Raw genomic sequence first — 21,904 nt, forward strand, 5'->3', positions numbered from 1 at the left:
TTACATTTTCAGCTAAAAGTGCATCATCTTTACCTTTTTGCTGTGCGGCTGAATTAAAAACTAAACAACAGCTGATGTTGATATGTTTCTCAGTTTGTTGTCTATTAGGGTCCACTGTGACCTTTAGTTGTGGGATTTTATTTTGCCTTAAATATCCATTTGAGGAAAAGTTTTAAGTGACAATGTACAACCGCTAGAATTTTAAAATGGAAAACTCATTCAGTTGTGAAAAATGTGCTTCTGCTTGTCTAAAAGCAGATATTTTTTACATCATGCATTTGGGTCAAAAGAACAACAAAAGCGTCCCTTTTTAGTTTTAGTCTTAAAAAAAACCTTATAGGAGGCAGTCACTCACTTAGCCTGTGTGTGTGTGTGTGTGTGTGTGTGTGTGTGTGTGTGTGTGTGTGTGTGTGTGTCTTCTACAATCTGGCTAAATGGCAGATTACTAATTTCTAACATCAAAAAAAGACTTCTCTCAGCCTATTTTCTCTTCAGAGAGAGTAAAACACCCAGCAGAACAACTCCCCCAGACATTGGTGCGTAATTTTGCCAGACTTCCACACACATACACAACCGTCCAAAACACACACACACACACACACACATACACATACACATACACACACACACCCAAGCAGACGACAGATGTTCGAAAATACCACAGTAACAACAGCGCAGATGCAGGCTGGGAAATGCCCTGTGAGATCTTCATTGCTTCAGTTTAAAGCTGCTTAGGGCTTTTAGAGCCGAAACAGGCAACGAGCAGCGATCGTAATTCATACACTGTATGTTTTCACAGGAATCAGAGAGGGGGAGAATAAAGAAAAGGTGGCCTATGAATGAGGGGAGGTGTTATTTTTCTCTGCGTGTTTCCTCATTTGAAGTTGTGCAAGAACTTTTTTTTTCCAGCCGTGGCTTTTCTTAACTCACGTCTGTCTCTCCCTCTGTAGATCAGCGTGACAGGGAGAAAGTGAGGAATTCATGTGTGGGAACTGCAGCAGGAAGGGGAGCGCAGCTGGGAATTTTAGCCCAGAGCGAAACAGACTGGAGGTCTGTGGCAAAAAAAAAAAGAGAGAGAGAGAGAGGAGAAAGGGAGAGGGAGGAGAGATGAGAGAGGGGTAAAGTGGATGAAAGTTTAAAAAGGGGGATGTCATGAAGCATGAGATGGTTGGAGGAGAGATGATTTGATGAGATGGAGGAGTGAAAGTGGACTTGACTTTACGAGGAGGAGACCTGAAGATGACAGAGCAGTCTTGTCTCCACACTGTCTTTGAAAAAAAAGGGATATCATGGCAAGTCACACGCTCACACAGACTTAACACACTCTTACACAAACACTCGCACACAGTCTTCCCTGCCAATCTCCTTCCTTCTGCTCCAACCCTCCGAGTGTGTGTGTGCTTTCTGTAGCTTTATTGTGCTCTCCATCTACTAACCTGTCATTTGATCTTTGTGTACGTACCTGCTCACACACACCCACCTTGTACACACAGACGCATGCACGCACTCCCTCTCTACTCTCTCTCTCTCTCTCTCTCCCGCTCTCTCCCTCTCACACACACACACACACACTCTCGCTCTCTCGTCCTCAGAGCAGCAGGTCCCTGGAAGCAGCCAAATTGTCAGCGACTGTTGCAAACACATGCTCGCTTTCAGCTCGGCTCTTTCTTCAGCTGCTGCCAAGGAAGGAGGAGGAGGAGGAGAAGAGAAAGTGAGGCTGGGAGGAAACAGACTGAAACTCAAAGATAGGGAAGAGAGAGAGAGACAGAGAGAGAGAGAGAGAGAGACTTGGACCAACCTCTGACTGCTTACCTCTCGCCTCTGTCTGGCTGACAGTGTGAGAGACTGGAGGCAGCCGACAAGTGATGCCTCACACTCTCCGGAGCAGCACATAGTCAGGACCTCCTCCAGCTTTCTCTCTACGTTTTCCTCCCCCTGTGTCAATGATGAGGAGAGACCGTCTCTTCTTAGCCGCGACCCTCACAGCCATCTTCTCTGCTGACCTCTACTTCATCCTCCTCCCAAAGCTGCGGAGAGTGGGGCAAGGATCGGGACACTTCTGCTCATGTGGTCCCACCAACCTCAGCCTTCCCAGGCATGGGGGTCTCGCCACCCCCCAGCTCTCCAACTGGACTTCTCTGCCACTCTTGGATGGTGCCACAGCTGCACCCACTGATAGGGGCTCAAAGCTGAGAAAGCTGTTCGCTCACCCTCTGTACAACATCCAGACTTTGGAGCTGAGGCCGGAGGAGAGGCTGCTACAGGCGGACCAGCTGATGGAGTACTACAGGAGGAAGGTGTCACGCTGGGAAAGGTCAGTTTTTGGTGAAATTTTTCCAGATTTTAGAGATCACATTTAGTCATTGCTTATTTTGCACCTATTGTGGTTGATTTTGCAATAGCTGGCAGGCAACTAAGTATGACTTTTGCTCATGTTACTCAACTTTCTTGTGAAAGAAGTTCACTTTGGCTGAAAGATCTCACTGTGGAAGCACGTGTTGAGGCTTGACTGTGGTCAAGGGGCAGGGTCACTGACATCACGGCCAAACCCAGCACAGACACACACACAAACACACATCCATACACAGAAACATGCATGCTTGTGCGCATTTGTTCGTGATAACAGACGTACACCCACAGACAGACGACAGGATGTGTTGACAATTCTGTGCGTCATATAAGTCGAATGTCAAGTGGGCTGGTGGCTGAAAACCCTCGCAAACATGTCATTCTGAGTGCTCACGTCTGGAACACTCTCCTTAAGGTAAACAAGGATTTAAAGCCGCTAAAGCCCATCTTAATCTGTGGGAGCCGTGGCTGTCTTGGCTCGTGACGCTGTCTGTCTGTCTGTCCCGGCACAGCATGCTCCCTCTGAGAGATACAGACTTTGGGCTTTTAAGGTGGAAAATTAGAAGAAATATGAGCAGTGGATCTCCTCTCTGCTGCTTTTTAAATGTGCACAAAACAATGGATGGCCCAAAGGCAACTTGCAAAATCTTGCAACAGCATCCCAACACTGCAACAAACACACGCAGGAGAGCTGTGTGACAGGGGCTGATCAGATGAACAGATAGAATCGGTTTTATTGGCATGCTGAACAAGGAAATAGGTTTCAGGATAATTTCCTGGTCAACCTGTGTTGTGTGTTTGTGTGTTTGTGTGTCTGTGTGCGGTAAGAAATTCCCACTGAAATATTCTCTACTTCCTCCACTTTCTCACTTCCTGTGACTCTCTGTGGCCTGTGGTCTTTACTTGTGTTGTCCTGATCATCCTGACCTGCCTCCTCAGCTCGCAGGTTGACTGATGGCTCGGCAGGATGACCTATGAACAAACTCATATTTATAGTTGTGTCATCTCAGAACTGTATCCAGCCTGTGATGGAGTTTGTTTGGGTTGGGAGATGACCTTCCCACTTGGTTGCGGTCAGCTCTGGCGTTGTGGTGCCCCTCTCACCGCAGGCTTATTTGTTTTGGTCTCAGATTATTCTGGCTCGGGCTTTAGGTGTAGCAGAGAGGAGAGGAGGCTGTGGAAATTCAGTACTTTGTTACAAATGCTTTTAAAAACAACCAAGGGCCCTTAAGATAAATAATGAAATCCTATATGTGGAGTAAAAACTGGGCTGGCGCGGGAAATGGGCAAATAAAACAAGTTATAAAGCAGAGTGTGTGTGCAATGAATTCAATAAATGCTTGTATCCCCATGCAGTTCGTCACATCTCGTAAGACCTGCTCTGAAGAAAAACCTGTTGAATGCACTCTGCCCCAGATTTCTGGCTCCAGATACTGCTCCAGAGCTATGGTCTATCCAAAATGAAATACCGCAAAATATACAAAAGTGATTTACCTGCCTGTCTGTGCTTCTTAAGCAGTTTTTTTTTTTTTTTAAACTTGGCAATGAAGGTGTAGCAAGAGCACAGCGGTCTCTTTCAGTCATTGTTGTTTATGTAACACTGACACTCACAACCTCTCTACAGCAAGAAAATATATGAGAGAACTTTGCATATCCCATTATTGTAAATACCACAGGCATCGGTTTCCTACAGTTAACCGTACGGCCTCTCACTCCTCAGACACATGAAGCTCTACAGTGAGGCAGCGGCTGTGTCCAACATCTCTGTGACTGAGCACGAAGTGACCTTTGACCCCGACGCCAGCTGGATGAAGTTCCACCTGGGAATAAGCCGCTATGCCCTGTATTCCCGCGATGACCCTGCTGTCCCACAACTCCTCAAGGACATGCAGAGCATGGCGGTAGTCAGCACAGGTGACGGCTGGGTGAACAGATGGGATTAAAAACATTTGTATTGTATGCAAAGTTAACTGTAATCGCTTGATGTAATTTGGAGTAAAGCTAAATGGCAGCCACCCAGAGGGCAGCCTCTTTGCTGCATGTGGTCACTATTTGTACGGCTGCTTCTTAAGTCAAAATTAAGATCACATTTCCTATAAACATCATATATTCCTCTACATGTTTAACTGTTACCTCTTTACCGCCACCTTTGATTTGATCGATGTGTGTTAAATCATGGGCTGACAAACTTTTACCTCTTACAGATTACACTCAAGATGAGAAGGCCCTAAAGGGAGCGTGTGATTGTACCCAAGGTATAGTCAGTGCCTGCACGTGTGTCATCTCATGTTCTGTAGCTCTTTATATTGTGTACAGCATGTAGACGCATGATTGCTTGATCTCCCCTTTGTTTCTCTCTCTGTTTTTATTCTTTTCTTTCCTGACATGCATGGCGGCACCGTCAGAGACAAACACACTGCTGCCTCTGTGATAGGGAGGATTTTGTTGTCAGATGGCACCAAAATTCAGATTTGTCGGCCTGTATGAGACACTTGCTCTGGGGCAGAAAAACAGGCGTTTGTTCGCGTTCAAAGGCAGAGCTCTTAATTAAATGTTTGATGTCTGCGTGCTCTGAGGGAAGCCAGCATTTCCAGGCTTCAACCTACACACCAGCCACCACCTCCGCTCTCATCTCCCACTGTACCTCCGAGCAGCAAGCAAGCCAAGGCTGCAAATGTATTGGTGGATAATTGAAAAAGTTACTAACAGGGTTACTTTTAATAGATGTTATTGTGGCAAATAGAAGCAGATAAGGATGGAGCAGTGATGCATCTAGCTGTTGGCTGAGTCGAAATATAAGGGTTCCATATAACGGAAACAAAAGGCTATGGTTCACATTTTTATGTAGAAATATGAACTTTAAAGCAAATTTGGCAAAAAGAGCTCAATTTTTTCAGTATTTTTAGACTTACACTTTTGCTTATCAAAAGAACGGCTTTCTATTTTGTATTTTATTGCTTCCTCACACAAGTTGTCCTGCCTGTGCCTCACCAGCACCGTGAAGTGGCTGACCACGCAAACATCATTCACTGCCAAGAAATGCAACAAAACAATCTGTCCCGCCAGTTTAAATTTAAACTCGAAAGACTTTCTCGTTATTCCAGTAACCAAAGAATGACAAAGTTAATTGGCCACGATGGCTGTTTGGTCCTCTTTTCCTTCAATTTCAGAAAAAAAAGTAGTGATTGTAAACCTTTATGTGATTGTTAACTATTAATATCCTGGGGTTTCACAGAGCTCAGCAGGGGGAAGCGTGTGTGGTTAGTCTGGCCTACTGCTGTGACATAATATACAGCCAGAGAGAGGAAGGGAAGAGCAGAGCGCAGGCTGTGTGACCAACCCCCAATTACTTTATCACAGGGAACTGGCAGATCTTGAAAATATTCCGGTTTAAACCAGCCTCTGGGATACAAAGCTAAAAGCTACATACTGACTTAGTTACCTGATGCTCAGTGTTCATCTCTAACAGTCAAACCCCCAAAATATGCCACAGTGTAACGAGGGACTCAGTTTCTACATAATGTACAGGAAATGTGTGGTTACATCACTGACCACCTAATGTTTCTTTCTCTTTCGGCCTCTCCGCTCTAGTTGTGAAGCCCAGTGGACATCACCTGAAACTGGCTCTGAAGATGCAAAATTTTGCTAAAGCCATGTTCAAACCAATGAGGTGAGGACTGAATCCACATTTGATGTCTATATCAAATGGATGGATTTTATGTCGGCCCCCAATGGGTACAGAGCACTTTGAGCAACATGAAACGTTACATTAGGTATCATACATGATGTCCAGTGTTAATTTATGCCGTCTAGCATCTGTTAAAAATATATACAACAGACTATTGTAACTGACAGTTTGATCACAGCGTTCAGCTTTGTGTGTGTGTGTGTGTGTGTGTGTGTGTGTGTGTGTGTGTCAGGCAGCAGAGGGACGAGGAGACTCCTGAGGACGTCTTCTACTTTGTTGATTTCCAGAGACACAATGCAGAGATCGCCGCTTTTCACCTGGACAGGTGCAGCCCTCCCCCTCTCTCATGATGCTCTTTATGACTTCATTGTTTTTCCTGTTTTACTACCATCTCTGTGTATTTTAATGATCTCTCAGTGAATTAAAGCGGCAGTAGTGCACAAGGGTAATTTTAGTTTTTGCTGCACATCTGTCATTTTATTGCTTCCAGTTATGGTTCTGGTACATTCTTAAGTGCTACAAATGTTTTTCTTTGGGCCCTTTATTTTGAAGCCACAGTCCGTGGCGCAAATGTAAAACTAAAAAAGCAAGTAAAACAGGTTAGTAATGGTTTACGGTGCTGTAAATTGGAACATGTCATACAGTTAGTGACAGTCTGTCGGTCCACCACTTCGGCACAGACTGAAATATCTCAACATCTATCGGAGGGATTGCCATGAAATTTTATACAGACATTCATGGTCTCCACAGGATGAACTGTTCTTCTAGTGCCATCAAAATGTTATTTTGTCCAGTGGCCAAACACCTTCAAAACTAATGATATTCCCATCATCAGCTGTACTTTATGTTTAGTGCTAATACAAAATGTTAGCTCTTAGTAAACTCATTTGCAGTTTGGTGTTACATAATCAGACTACAAAAAACAACTAACTACAATCAGCCCAGATTAGATTATAGTGGCATTGTCCAGGATAACTTGATTACATTTGTTGATCATGTCTTTAAAATATGGCAATTTTAATGCTATTAACTCTTGAAAAGCACATCTGAAGGACGGGTTTCTTAGACAACAGACAAACGGCAGCAACAGAAACAAACACCGAAGCATTTCACATGTCAGAAAACAGACAGCACACTTGGCAGTACTGTTTCTCTAAGGGTCATTTGACCACCTGTAAATGCTGAATATGCGAAACACATTTTATTTGCTTTGAAATTGTTTTGGGATGTTTAAAGAGAAAAGAGAATGTTTTTGGAACGCTGCATTCAGTTTTTTTAGTACAAAGTGTAACATTTCATTTTGAAAGAATCCAAAAGTTTCATTATAAGATATTAGATAACATATTTTTTGCAATCCAATGGATGCACTTATCACAAAAAGTGCCATGTAATTTGCGTTCTGTAACTGACAACAGTAATCTGATCCCACCCTGCTAACACGCTGAACTAAGATGGTGAACACAGTAAACATTATACCTGCTTTGCATCAGCACGTTAGCGTGCTGACACTAGTGTTTAGCTCAAGCACTGCTGTGCCTTAATGCAGCCTCTAAGTGCCTTTAGTATGGCTGGCCTCTCTTGGTCTTGTTGAAATGTATATGTTAAAAAAAAAAAATCTGTGAAATTACCAAAAACTGATAATCAGAAACAAAATTAAATCGTTTGAAAAAAAAAAAAAACAACCTACATCGTGTCCAACAAATAGATATGACTTGAGACCATATGGTGTTAACAAATAGACCATAAACCACCAGCCCACACAAAGATTGCAACATGTTTGCCCAGCACTGGATTTCCACACTAGCTGATCAGTACACAATAACCACACACACACACACACACACACCCTTGTGTAACTGCAAATTAGCTGAGGTGAGGTGATTCACTAAGAAGCAGTCATGTGAGCTAGACAGTATCATTTAGAAGCCGCACACTATAATAAATCATCGTTTTACCACACAAAACAACAGGAGCGCCACGTCAACAGCTCAATCACTACAATTCCACACAGTTGTTGTTGTTGTTGTGCTCTGTATCTGCTCGTATTTCAAATATCTATCAGCCTTTAAGACGTACATTTCGGTCACCCAACAGAATCATGACAGAAAGCTAATTTCTCTGCTCTCTGCTATTTTTAATTCATGGCGGTGTGTTGAAGCTGTCTCTATCTGTTGTGTCTGTCTAGCTGCCAGGAGCCCTTATCATCTCTTGCAATCAGCAGTTAGGGAATGCCCACAATTTGAGAAACAGCCATTCATCCTCACACACACTGATTGTTGTTTGATTACTGTTTGTGAGACGTGACTGAAACATGACCCCGGGGGAGGTATAAGCCCTTGATAGTGTACGAGAACACAGCCGGCAAGAATCAGCAAAACTTAATCGTGGGCTCCTGTGAAATAAGGTTAGGAGACAGAGATAAGGACACCACCATCTTCAGAGGGTTCACATTACATTTACAATGAATTAATGTTACAACTGAAAACCTTTTCTTACACAAGAAACCGAGATGACTTTTATAGCTATACAGGTGTTCTCATCAACTTGTCTGTTAGGATCCTGGACTTCAGGAGGGTCCCGCCGGTGGCTGGCAGGCTGGTGAACATCACAGGGGAAGTCCTCCAAGTCACCCGCAACGAAGACCTACGAGCCGTCTTCTTCACCTCACCAGGTAAAGAACCAGCAGGCCTCTTTTAAAGGAATAGTTTGACATTTTTGGGAAATACACAATAATTTTTTATTTTTTGAGTGAGATGAGAAGATTGATACGGCTCTCACAGATATTGATCTTCTCATTCAACTCTCAGCAAGAAAGCGAATAAATGTTGATTTAATGTTTTTCCCTCTTTTCCATTTTTATGCTAAACAATTCTAAATGTATGCTTTTTCCTGACAAGGGTGCATAAGAGCAAGCATTAAAGGGGCTCTATTTTTACACATTTTGGTTTAAAAATGACCGGAGGGTACAACAAGGTTTGGAATTCATCCAGTACATCACCTCAGCTGGCAGCCACAAACAGGCTACGGTGGCTAATAATGTTTTTACCACTGACAGGCTCAGGTTGTTGTTAGAAGTGTCTGACACCATTATAGAGAGGATCCCTTCGGACATAGACCTGTAAGATCCTTTCTTTGTAACCAGAAACAGTCGGTATATCGCTCAGTTCAAAGCCGCCAAAGTCCTTTGACAAAACAATAACGTAAGTCGTTTCGTTTAAATAAAAATAGGCCCCAGGTTTAAAAATACCAGAGTTATCCTTTAAGACCGTATTCAGCAACAAGGTGACCTACATCTTCATCATAGCAAATTTACATGGCCAGTAATACTTAAATCTGCAGTATGTTCCTATCTCTTTGCAAACAGGACATTTCAGAATAAACCTAAGCCCGTCTGTGAGTTATTCTGGTTCTGGTTTGATGTTTTTCTTGGTGGTGACACAGCACACAGTTTGGAGGGAGAGGCAGAGCTGATCAAAAAGCATGTAATTGTATGCGAGCAGGAAACTCATTTTGCATTCCACCATTTTGTTCTGCCCCCCCCCAACAGCAAACAACACATGTTTCTTTGCCAAGTGCCTGTATGTGTGTAAGACGGAGTACGCGGTGTGCGGCAGCCCCGACCTGCTGGAGGGCTCTCTGTCTGCCTACCTGCCCGGCCTCAGCATCGCTCCCCGCATCTCCATCCCCAACCCCTGGATACGCTCCTACACCTTCACTGGACGGGAGGAGTAAGACCTCCATCTTTGTACACTCAAGAGGAGAAACATTTCATTTCATTTTTCATAAATGGTTGTCTTGCGTGGGAAGATGCTGGTGTTATAAAAGTGACAGGACCTACTTCTTACGTCACAGCTTTTACTGGCTACAATCCCAATGCGGTTGACACACTCAGCGGCCTCCGGACAGATTGTAAATTCTGGTGTTTTCAAAATAAAATAAAAGGCCACATTTCCCATAAATCTTGTAGATGCTGATTCTAATTGGATGTTTGTGTCTTTGGTCAAAGACTTTTCCAATTAAGGATAAAAGAGGAGGCTTTTAAGTACTTTTTTCCCCCCTTTGCTACATCATACACTATTTTTGTAACCTATGAAGCCAATGTGCACCAGACTTCCTGTTCTGTGCCCTAAATATGCTGAGCGGGTTCCACATCAGCAACATAAAATGCCGTATAGAGGCCGACAGATGACAGATGTTAGATAGCATAATTACAATAATGTCTCAAAATCAAAACCAACATGACGCTACAATTATATAAACCCTTTAACAAATAGCAGAGAGGTCAGGAAACTGTTCTCAGATCAGAACTTTTGAAGGATTATTTATGTCTGTGTGTCTTTTTTTTTCTAAGATGGGAGGTGAATCCCTTCTTCTGTGACAACATAAAGCAGCTGTATCCCTACAACTCAGGCAACAGGCTCCTCAACATCATAGACATGTCCATCTTCGACTTCCTCACAGGTATGTTATGCCTCTGCATCAACTACAGTTCACATAAGTACTGGAGCTTTTACTCTCTTTATTCTCCTGTAATGTGTAACAGGCAACATGGACAGGCACCACTATGAGATTTTTACCAAATTTGGGGATGAAGGATTTCTACTTCACTTGGACAACGCCAGAGGGTGAGACAAAAACATCATAGACTATTAAATTATTGTGAAATCTATTGTGGCTTCATTCCCCTATCACGTCTTGTGCTCAGGTTTGGGAAGCACTCTCAAGATGAGATGTCCATCCTGACTCCACTGTCTCAGTGCTGCATGTAAGTGTGATGGAGATCTAATGTCATTTTTCAAAGAGCCCCTTTGGGAGACAGCTGAGACTATTTCTTCTCTCCTCAGGATAAAACGCTCCACACTGTTGCGGCTCCAGCTCCTCGCCCGATCCGAGTTCAGGCTCAGCGATGTGATGAGGGAGTCCCTGGTGGGAGACCCTTTATATCCGATCCTGACGGAGCCCCACCTCCTAGCGCTGGACCGCAGGCTACAGAAGGTCCTCAGAGTGGTCCAGCGCTGCGTGCGGCGGCTGGGCGAAGACGATGTGATCACTCAAGACTTTGTCAGATCGTCAACGAGGCCTCTGACGGCCACAGAGGTGACAAAGGTCAGGTAATGGAGGATGAAAGGGTCGTCTCTCCTCCTCGTAAAAGACTTCATAATGAAGCGCAGACACCTTGTGAGCAAACAAGGTTCAGATGGTTTCGATTTAAGGAACAAACCATATATGGAAGACGCTGGGAAATCTTCAAGAGGGGCTTGTCAGGGAAGGAAGGAATCTCTTTGTGGCGGTCCAGAACGTGAATCACCGCAGGCCTCAAATTCCCCTCGCAGAGGGAGCCCTACCTTATTTCCTTTTGTTTCTCTCGTGGTCATAAATTCCCCCAAGGGTGCATTTTATGACAGGGATCTCACTTTTCATGTGCACCTACACCATCAGGGTGGTTTGGGATTGATGCATTTCATTTAAGGAACCATTAAAGAAGAGTCTGGCATGAAAAATGAACTGGGAGAGTAAAGACAAAGCAGCAACGATATCAGGGAATACAGGAGAATTCACTGATACACGAGGATACATGTCATAGTTAATATTCATGTGAGAGAGCCACGATGCACTGGATTAATGCTGGTGAATAGGAATTAAAAGATTTGTGTGTCCATGTGATGTTATAATTATGAAATAAAGTTATTTTGTGGTGGGACAGTGCAAGTTTTGTTATCACCTATGAGTTACAGAGGTGCAAGTGTGTGTGTGTGTGTGTGAGAAAAGTGCCACCTATTAAAGAGCCATTTAGTTCACTCCACCCCGTTTTCCAGACTTGTAATCCTTCTGTCTCATCAGGGTGTTTAAACAGCTTTACGACGTCACAGTCAACTAAAACAGGCTGAGGCAGAGAAATAACTGACTGAGAGCAACTAAAGCGCTCTTATATCATACCACTGTAATAATTCTGAACTACCCCAAACTATAAACCTCTGAACACGTCTGAGCTTTGGCCTTCATTATTTTCTTTGTTCTTATCGTTCCAGGTTTCTGTGTGATGTAAAGTCTGACGAATAACCACAGCTATTTATAGGAGATCTTAGATTCGGCGGATCCTGCCAAATAAAGTCAGAAACAAGCTTGACGAAGGAGGCAGGGAGGCCGATGGGTGAAAAAGATCATAAAATATGCACCTTCATAACTCCATAGCACGGCCTTAAAACTGTATATCTTCATTAACACCCAGCAACAGGAATAAACATTTACTACATGTGTCGAAAAATGAAGAATGACAGATAAGGAAGTGTAGGAACAGAATCAACCTTTCCAGCTCCAAATAACTAATAGCAACAATTTTAAAGCTTGCTTTAAAGAGCCAAGTGCAGTTGTTAATAATTAAGTTGAAAACTTTTGCTCATTATTTGAGAATATCACTGCATGGAAAAATGACCTAAGTTGTCTGAAGTCATAAAATCCTCTTGAAGGAAAAACTGGGTGATATATTGTACTATTAACCTGACAAAACATGTCTGAAAATAACGAGAGTTCACACAAGGGGACAGAGAAAATGCAGAAATTCACAATGTGGGTTTGGGTTAAAACATAATGCAATATATATATAAGTTAAGTGTGTTTTGGTGGAGGAATGAATACCAATCATAGTTAGGGTTTTCTGCACTTAGAGCAGCGACATGTCTCCCCCTGGTGGACAGATGCCATGTTACAGCTGTTTTCATAGTCACGTGACAACCTCTGCAGCCAATTATAGTGACATTTCGTTCAAAATACATTCAACATCATTTAAACTTCAAGAAAAAAGAAAAAAAGTGAATGAACCCTGAGACAAAGCTGAATTATTTTTACTTTTTTATTGCTTAAACTGCCATCTGGAACAATCTATACCAAAAGGATAAACATCTTTGCACATACAGGAGGTCAAACTGAATACAGGGTAGAATAGAAAAAGAATGGTCCTCTGGTCGCCTGCAGCTGTCTGCGCTGCAGGCCTAACAAACTCACTGAAGGTCGGGCTAGCAGGAGTGACTGACGACTACTGTAAGCCCAGGTTAGGTAAGCTAAGGCAAACCGGGACGATTGCAGTGTGGTTAAAAACATTTTGGACTAAAACCAATGATGCTGCTATTTACATGAAAACAATATTTCGACAAAGGTGAGTCAAACCCTCTCACCCCTAACGGAGTCGTTTCCTGCGGATGAGGATAAACCGGATGTGTTGTCGATGGACACAAACCCACATGTAACCAGATCCACAAGGTCAGATACTCGGGGTTGGGGGGAGGGGAACAGATAAAGATGATCAATGTAACAGTGAAGAAAAGTACACTCGTGTCTATTCTCACAGACTCCTCTCACTAACCTGACTACCCTGCAATCGGCACCCAAATCAAATCTTTTTGGACGTACATACATACATCTCGATTCTAAGCGCATACAAGTGCTTTGAATGAGACAAAACAGACACATGACTGGAAACAGACAGTGAGCCAGGAATGAAGAATTAAGCCTATAATCCAAACGTCAACATTGTGTGATTTGATCAAAGATCTTAAGAAAAAAAAAAAAAAAAAAAAAAAACAAGAAAAAAAACTGACTTAACATTTTATGCCATCTAAATAGTCATGAAGCAGTTAAGCTGGGGAGTAACAAACCCAAATATTTGACATATTTGAAGTTCCTGCTTCTGCACGCAGCTGCAGGGCACGCTTTTTTTAAAATACACGCTTCCATTCATACCGGATCAACTGCCTAAAAACATCGTACCAAGTAAGCATAGAGAACAGATCACAAGCTACTCCGATGAAAAGACGGCCACCTTTTCAATAGGCGATAAGCAATGACACTAGTTTTAAATAAATTATCTGCTCACTCTGCCTCTCAGCTCACCTGTGATGCTTCGATACATAAATACTTCGGATGTCCTGAAATCCGTTCCGTTTCAAGACCTCACTTCAATGAACCTGTGATTACCCCTTTGATCTATGTTAAAAAGTTTTAACCCATGACGTTTTACACAATACAATTACATACTGTTTTGTCAGTTGACAAGAAGAAGCATTTATTTACTTTGTGGCACTGGACACCTAAAATAGAATTTATGGAAAAATAAGTGTTTACAAAAGACAGTAAAACGCTTTTTTTTTTTAAGATCACCATCAAACCATAAGTTTATCATTTAGTCAATGATAATAATATAACTATGATCATTTTAACTATACTATGATAACATTTTGATTACAAACCATAGCAGAAGAGTGACCAAGTTATTTGGTATATACTAAAAAAATTGAATACTGAAATACACTTAATACTCTTGTTTTTTTTCCTTACTTTTTTTTTTTTTCCTCAGAGTAGTCAAGGCAGTTCTTGGATGGTCGTTCTACCGGTTAAGAGGACAATAAGGGTAATAACTACTTCCTGTTTGGAGCTCCAGATAGTTCGGGGATCAGAACTCGCACTGCATTTCCACGGCTATGCATCTTTGCGTTGTAACAAGAATCAACATTTGGCACTAGCCTGGTAGCTGCACAATAAAATAAAAACCTTAAGTTGTACAAGCTCTCGCAAACTAAGCAAAACAAAGACGCGTCATCGTCTCAATCTGAAGGTAACCAAAAACAACAAATGGAGCACAGCCATCGTATGGCTTAAACCTAAAAATGTCGGACAAAATTTGATGCAATCGTACTCTTCTTGTCTTCTACGGTTTCCAGGTTCTGCTCTACTCCGTATAGCTAATCAGGCTAACTGATGTCAAAAAGGAAACTCTTAAACTGGGAAGGAGTCCTCTCTTCACTTCGATCTACAACATAAATCTGTAACAAGTTCACCAAAAGCGCCATGTGAAGGTTGATTGTCCTGTCTCATCAGTCTGAAACCCTCTTTCAGATCTCCTAGCGATCCTGCTTTGTGTTTAAGTCTAAAAAGAAAGCGTAACCAGCAAATGCGTATATAACATAGGTAACGTGTGATGTAACTGTGCCTACAAGGTAGCGTACAGCAGCTGGTACAAGCGCTGGTGAATGGCTGAAAGTCACCTCTGCGTGACGGGTGGTAACAACAAAATTATCTCCCTGTGTAAAACAAAACGGGGGGGAGGGGGGGTAAAAGCGAACAGAAAGAAGAAGAAAGTGACAAAAAGCAAATTGCATTGGTGGACCCTGGGTCTAAAAGGAGGAGGAGAGGGGAAGGGTGGAGGGAGAGGGAGAGGGGGAGGGGGAGGGTGGAGAGAGACGCCCCTTCAGACAGACAGCGAGACAAAGCTGTTGTACTGTTGGATGTTACGTTTGAGAATGTCTGAACAGGGACCCAGGACGCGCTCGAAGCGAGGCCGGTCCAGCTTGACGCACTTCAGGGGGCCGCGGGCGACCACGGTGGCGGCGCGGGGACGGTTCATCAGCAGAGCGATCTCACCTGGAGAACACACACACACAGACAGACACGTATGCACGCCGTTTAAAATCTCAAAATCCTTCAATAAACACCAAATGCATGAAAAGCATATTCAGAGATATTCTAAATTTACGATAAGTAAACTTCATTTAAAAGTTGCCTTAAGAAGCGTATTCGATGTATAAAAATCAATAAAAAATATTCATGCCACTGGTGCATTTTTTTCTTTTTGAAACTTTCAATAGAACCACAAACTAATATCAGTTTAATGAAATAAAAGACTGCTGAGTTCTTACCAAAGTAGTCAGATGGTCCTAACCTCCCCACTTCCACAAACTCCTCATTCTCTGAGCGACGCTGCAACACTGCTGCAGAACCCTGAAACACACACACACACACACAGATCAGTTTGCGCCGAGCAGCTTCATCTTGCTCATATCTAGGTTTCAGCCACATGAGCGCTTGTCTCAGAAGAAAATCTATCATCTGCATGTGCATTTTTGTGAGGAGCTGAATGACACATCCTGCATTCGTTCGTGAAACCGTCATGTGTTACTTACACATTACTTTAGCAAGTGTTTTTCACCTTTGTGACAGTGTTCCCAATTCATTTTAGGCGCCCTTGAGTCATCACATTTAAATGGCATATTAAGACAACATTTCAATCAATTAAACAAACGAACACACTGAATTTAATAGAGTTTCAAGCCAGTAAAAGTAAATAGAACTCATTTAGTGAACTGTTCTTATGTGTGTAGGCTTACTTTTGTATCTTAGGAATTTTTAACACTTAGATCAAGTTAGGGCTGATACTAATGCTTATTTTCATGATTGATTACTCTACGAGTTATTTTTTGGCAGTTTTTGCCTTTATTGGATAGAGAGTGAAGGCAGAGGCAGTGTTGCATGCACTGTAACCACTCGGCTACCAAGGCGCCTTCTCTGACAGTCATTTTCTTGATTAATCGATTATTTTGCCTATAAAATACCCAAAAAAGTTGGTTTTAAATGCCAGTCACATGTTCCTAGAGTCTTTGAATCATTTTGCATCATTGACAACCTCAAACCCAAAGATATTCAGAGGCTTGAACCGTTTGTCGTATTGTTGTATTTTACTATTTCAATTATCAAAACAGTTTTGTCGATCGACTAATCGTTTCAGCTCTAGATCAAATGCATGATTAGGTTGAAGCAATATTTCCACATCATCACCAGAGGGCGTATGTGTGTGTATGTGTGTGTATAACAATTTGGTTCTAACAGTTAAAAACATCCCCTGGAGTCCAACTGCTGACAATATGAAACAGCATTAAGTCACAAGTGGATCCAACAGCTCCTGAACTGATTACATAACACAACCAGCATGGCCGAGGCACATGAACAAGCCGACAGCGTGACAAAACTGAAACTTATGACATTTCAGCGTTTCCTGTGAAAAATGGGAGTGTCTGAAGGCATGTGAGAGTGTGTGTGTGTGTGTGTGTGTGTGTGTATGTGTGTACCTCTAAGATGATGAAGAACTCATCCCCAGGCTCTCCCTGCACAACAATCTTCTGTCCATCCTCAAACTGGACGGGCTCCAGGGCATCGGCCACCGTCAGACGCTCCCATTTGTCAAGAGACTCTGAGGGGCGAGAACACAGAAGAAAAGATTCAGCTGAGGGGAAAAAAAGTCTTATTTTCAAGTTTCAACCTGTTGTTGGGTTTGTTTATAGGTGGGATATTTTTATATACTCTTTCAGGTTATTTTAATCTCAGCACCAAAGACAAGTGATGTGCTTGTCTTTGGTGCTGAGATTAAAATTTTTAAGTTTTGGGATGAGGACAAAAAATAAAAAACATGAACCCACCTAAAATGGACACTTTCCTGAGGAATTCCTCGTACATCTTCCTCTTTCTCAAAGTGCTTCCCTAAAGAGCAAAATATTTGTGTTAGTCAGTCAGTGAGATGTCACACGCAGACATTAAATATATACATATACATACATACATAATACGTGTCCTCACCATAAGTATTCTCCTGTAGCTGTCTCTGTCGATGCCCCACAGCTTGACATTGGTCTTGGCTCTAACTGTGGCCGCCCTCGGGGTGCCGTATATCAGGGCCAGCTCTCCGAAGCTGCCTCCTTCCCCAATGCTGGTCACCCATTCATTGTTCACATACACCTGTCAGGTTATTGGGGTGGAAACTGAGGTGTTAAATTACAAATGTTTTCTGTTTAAAGGAATAATGTAAATTAGTAGTTTTAAAGTCGCTTTCTAGAAATCCGCGACAGGGACTGGATACTCACGTCCATCTCCCCTTGGTCGATAACATAGAAATTGTCACCTTCGTCACCTGGGTACGCACAACAATACGGTTAACACCACGCAGATACGTATCATGATCTGGATGAATGTTTGTTCGACTAAACTGTGAAAAACAAGATGTCATCTTACCCTGCAGAATAACTGTTTCTCCAGCAATGTAGGTGACTGGAAACATTGCATCAAATATGTCACTGCAAAGGAACAGATTTGTGAGTTCAACAGCTGAACACAGTTACACAGGTATCAAAAAAAACCCCAAAAACCAAACACTGTTTAAAGGCAGTTACCTCCTCTCATTGTCATCGAGGTGTGAGAAGAGCACGTTCTTTTCAATAGCTTTGGCCAAGGCTGCCATCGTCTTGTAGTCTTTTGGAATGACCTTAGAAAACACATCATGCATTAAGATTTACAACCAAAAGCACTGACAGTATCAGATTTTTGATGTGGACGGAAGTGTTGAACACTCTCGTAGACTTGACAGCTACTTGTGCGTTTCTACCTTTCTGACGTATGAGGCTGCATCCTCCTCTGTGTAGACCTCTGCGCTGAAAGCTCCTCTCCGCCGGCGACCCTTTACTACAGGGTTCATGGGTGGAGACACCTCCTCATCACGTGAGTCTGAACGGGAACTGCTGGCCTTCTGCTGGTTCTGAATCTGCTTGGCCTCCTCCTGGAGGAGACGGAGGGAAGGGATGGAGTCAGCCAACCGTCAGCCGACGAGATTTAGAGCGGCTCAACCAAGTTAAATCAAGGACTGTTTAATAAGCACTTTTTGTACAATAAAGTGCAACAACAGACATCACTACATATTCAGAAATGTATAAAACATAAAATACAATAAAATAAAACATGCAAATATGTACGTGAAAACTATTTCCAGCCAAGTGCCTCAGTTCTATGTGTTGGTATAGCTCCTAAACAACTGTCAGGTGAATATCAAGAACAAATCTGATAAATAAGAGGGTGATAATTATAAATGACACTTGAAAGAATTGTAAAATAAATACTTCCTTGAATTATAAAGGTTTCCCAAAAAATATTGATGAAATGATTCATAACAGTGGTAAAATGTGGAATTTCAGTTATTATATGTACAGTTGTGTGTTTTCATTTCAATTTAATGAATCTTTGAATCAAGCATTACTAATTTTGCCTGTTTTTTTACTAATATTTATCGTAAATGTAGCATCCAGCTTTAAACATGGCTTCCTGTAGCCTGATCCAGTGTACATATACACTTGGAAAGTCCAAAATCCTGTCCAAAGAATGTGTATACTGTACACAAACATCCAGTATATGGTGTTTTGTTCACTGTGCACAGAGCAAGCAAAACAAAACACAGAAACAACTGAAAGGGAAAAAATAATAAAAATGTTATGCACACCAATGTTCAGACACACGACAGCTGTCATTTGAGTGGGGTCAGCACTTAAGTGATTATTAGTCAAAACACTAATTAACTTGATTTTAATGCTGCAAACTATTTTAAGCTTTTGCTACATGTTTCTTAGCCTAACTGATTTTCTCAGACACAATGATGAAAAAATAAAAGTTTGAAAATTCGATCCAAAACATGACCAGCAAACATATTGATAGCATATTGATAATCATATAAATACAAAGAGCCTCAGGCATTAAATTAATTAATCTATGACATCACTAATGTTATAGATGTACTCTGAGGAAGAAAAGGCAATATTGTCTGACCAAGTGTAAATAAATACAGTTTATGATGGCAAATATTGGCTGGCTTATGAGACGGTAACTGCCTAAGGTAATAGTAGAGTATATAATGCTTAGCTTTCACTGTATGATGATGTGCTTTCTGTCAGAAAGTACACGCACGCACGCACACACACATGCACAAACCTTCTCCAGCCTCTCGAAGTATTCCCTGAGGAAGGCCATGGGCCTGTCTGGCCTGGAGGTGCACAGCTGGACAATGCAGTCCTTCAGCAGCTGTTGAATGTTGTGTTTCTGCACATACTGCTCACATTCCCTAAGGCTCCGCTCCTCCTCGCTGCTCGTACTTCCAGATGCCATGACGACAACCGCAACCCTGCTCAGTAACCTCTGACCTTTGTACTGGAGAGGGTGGGCAATAACAGGGATAAAAAGGAGAAAGATTTCAGATCATCACTGTACAGCATGGATTGACTGGATGATCGGAGAGCGACACAGAGCAGGGGTGTCTGCCATTTGTGATGAGAAATGGACAGACAGAAAACGTGAGAATGTGAGAAAAATAGAGCCAGAGTGAGAAGGGACTGAGAGGTGGGGTGTTGTTTTGGCACTGTGGAGCCTGAGAGCTTCTAAGTGTCAGGAGAGAAAACTGCTCATATGATGTGATCACACATATCTGACCACAAAAAACAAACTAGGACAGGCACACAGTCTGTCCTGGGTTTGTTTTTTCAAAACAATTGAAGTTTTTCACCAGCAGGAATGAAGCCCTCTATCAGTATCATACACAGTGCCTAATTTTAGATGCTTGGTGAAATGAAGGCCAGTGAATCAATCCACTGTGAATCAGAACAAACCATGAAAGCGAGTGCACTTGCTTGGGGTTTCAACATTTCAGGTCATAATACCGCTGCTGAGCAAAATAGCCTGACAGATCCCAGAACATGTGATCAGCCTCTGTGATATAAGCTTCTTCAGATAGCTCTGAGCTTGATCTAGCTGTGTTGTCTTAAACAGGAAGGCCTCTAAAGCCCTGCTGCAACCAACATGTGCATCATAGATAAGGAAATGAGAGAACGAGTCCCGTGGAACAAACAGACCGATCCACCCTGCCCTTGCAAGTGTATCATTGCATGTACATCACTATAATAGGATTCGTATAATTTCTAATCTGACAAGGCCCAGAGGAGATTACTAGCCATGTTATCAAAGATGAGGCTGGCACAGCCTTTATGCAACTAACTACACCCATGGTGGAAACTTGGCAGGTCTGCTTTAAGCTAAACCTATCACAGGAATAACTAAGTGATAAGTGATACCGTTTACGGACCAGGAGGTATAAATTAAGAACTACAGACCAGACCCAAGAACAGGAGTCTTCTGCCTGTAATTCCAGTAATTCTTAATTAGTCTGGTATACTTGAAGTAGTGAGAGTAAACAATTAACGTGTTGATTCTCTAATTCAGTGTCTGGGCTGCAGCACCACCTCAACAGCGGGATGTCATTAAATTAGAGATAACACTGCGATGCACAAATGACCTTGCTGAGCAAGTAGCAACGGAGTATACTGGAGGATAGATGATAATAATAATATATAATTGTCTACAAAGTCACTAAATGTTACCGCCTTTGAAGACAATGTGAAGCAAATGCCCTGTCAGTAACACCGTCTAGGTCAGGAAGGCTTCAGGAGGAGGCTGACGGCTGCAGCCAACTAACTTGCAGCAAGCACACTAACGCTGAAATACTTCCTAGCCCAAGTTATAATAACCCGTAAACACCGAAAACAAACAAATAATAAATGTTTTATACTTTCGCTCGACTATCTTTGGTCTACGTTGCGTTAGAGTGTGTCTACTTTGATGCCTAGCTGGCTAGCTCCGCGCAAAGGCAAAGCTCTCCTCCGACGACGCCATCTTGAGTTCTATCATAAACAAACGAGAGACGGAGGAAACAATTTTCACCTATCCAGAGGTCATATGATCCGAGAACTGAGAAAACACAAATACTCACAAGAAAGTGTAAATTCCTGCCGAGTCCTTCGATAGCGACTCGGGATGGGTGATATTTCTCAACGCGTACCGTTACCAGATCCTCCTCGCTTCGATTTTTTTCCGAGCCCTGGACCGCTGCCCCACCGGATACGGCTGAGGACCAATCAACAGCCGTCACTGACGTCAATTCTCCTCGTTCTGACATGTGAGCTCGTAACCCCTGGCAACCTTAAAGGAGACCGCACGGAAACCATGACGTCAAGGAAATAGTTTAGAAATGAAAAAAAAAAATCGATTGATATCTGATAAAAATTTTGCCTGTTAACAGGAACCTCTCTGCGTTGTAGAGACGCGTGAAATCCAGTATGCCCGTGGTAAAAAACCCTCTGGTTCACTGCAGTACACATGCACTTTGGTTTCCCAACGTGAGAGTATTTTAGGCGACGTTAGGGACAGATATCTTGGAGGGAACAGAAAAGTCAAAAG

The 21,904-nt window shown here is 42.5% G+C and overlaps 2 protein-coding genes across 2 annotated transcripts; one reads left to right on the top strand and one right to left on the bottom strand.

Annotated features, from left to right (window-relative positions):
• Positions 1–1,610: 1,610 nt before the first annotated feature.
• fam20a (FAM20A golgi associated secretory pathway pseudokinase) lies at positions 1,611–11,937 on the top strand. The gene is made up of 11 exons (XM_070851611.1): positions 1,611–2,314; positions 4,070–4,263; positions 4,554–4,604; positions 5,941–6,019; positions 6,270–6,362; positions 8,593–8,708; positions 9,585–9,765; positions 10,389–10,498; positions 10,581–10,662; positions 10,743–10,802; positions 10,882–11,937. The coding sequence occupies exons 1-11, from the start codon at positions 1,944–1,946 to the stop codon at positions 11,150–11,152; spliced, it is 1,608 nt and encodes a 535-aa protein (XP_070707712.1). The 5' UTR covers positions 1,611–1,943; the 3' UTR covers positions 11,153–11,937.
• A 936-nt stretch (positions 11,938–12,873) lies between these two features.
• On the bottom strand, positions 12,874–21,559 carry LOC139219703 (cAMP-dependent protein kinase type I-alpha regulatory subunit). The gene is made up of 11 exons (XM_070851638.1): positions 21,438–21,559; positions 19,610–19,825; positions 18,240–18,410; positions 18,028–18,119; positions 17,870–17,931; positions 17,722–17,768; positions 17,438–17,596; positions 17,281–17,341; positions 16,933–17,054; positions 15,727–15,808; positions 12,874–15,451 (listed from the first exon to the last, which is right to left on the bottom strand). Exons 2-11 carry the CDS (start codon positions 19,781–19,783, stop codon positions 15,279–15,281), a joined length of 1,143 nt encoding a protein of 380 aa, XP_070707739.1. The 5' UTR covers positions 19,784–19,825; positions 21,438–21,559; the 3' UTR covers positions 12,874–15,278.
• Positions 21,560–21,904: the final 345 nt, after the last annotated feature.

The sequence above is a fragment of the Pempheris klunzingeri genome, chromosome 20 (genome assembly GCF_042242105.1).
Source record: "Pempheris klunzingeri isolate RE-2024b chromosome 20, fPemKlu1.hap1, whole genome shotgun sequence".
In the NCBI taxonomy this organism is placed as follows: Eukaryota; Metazoa; Chordata; class Actinopteri; order Acropomatiformes; family Pempheridae; genus Pempheris; species Pempheris klunzingeri.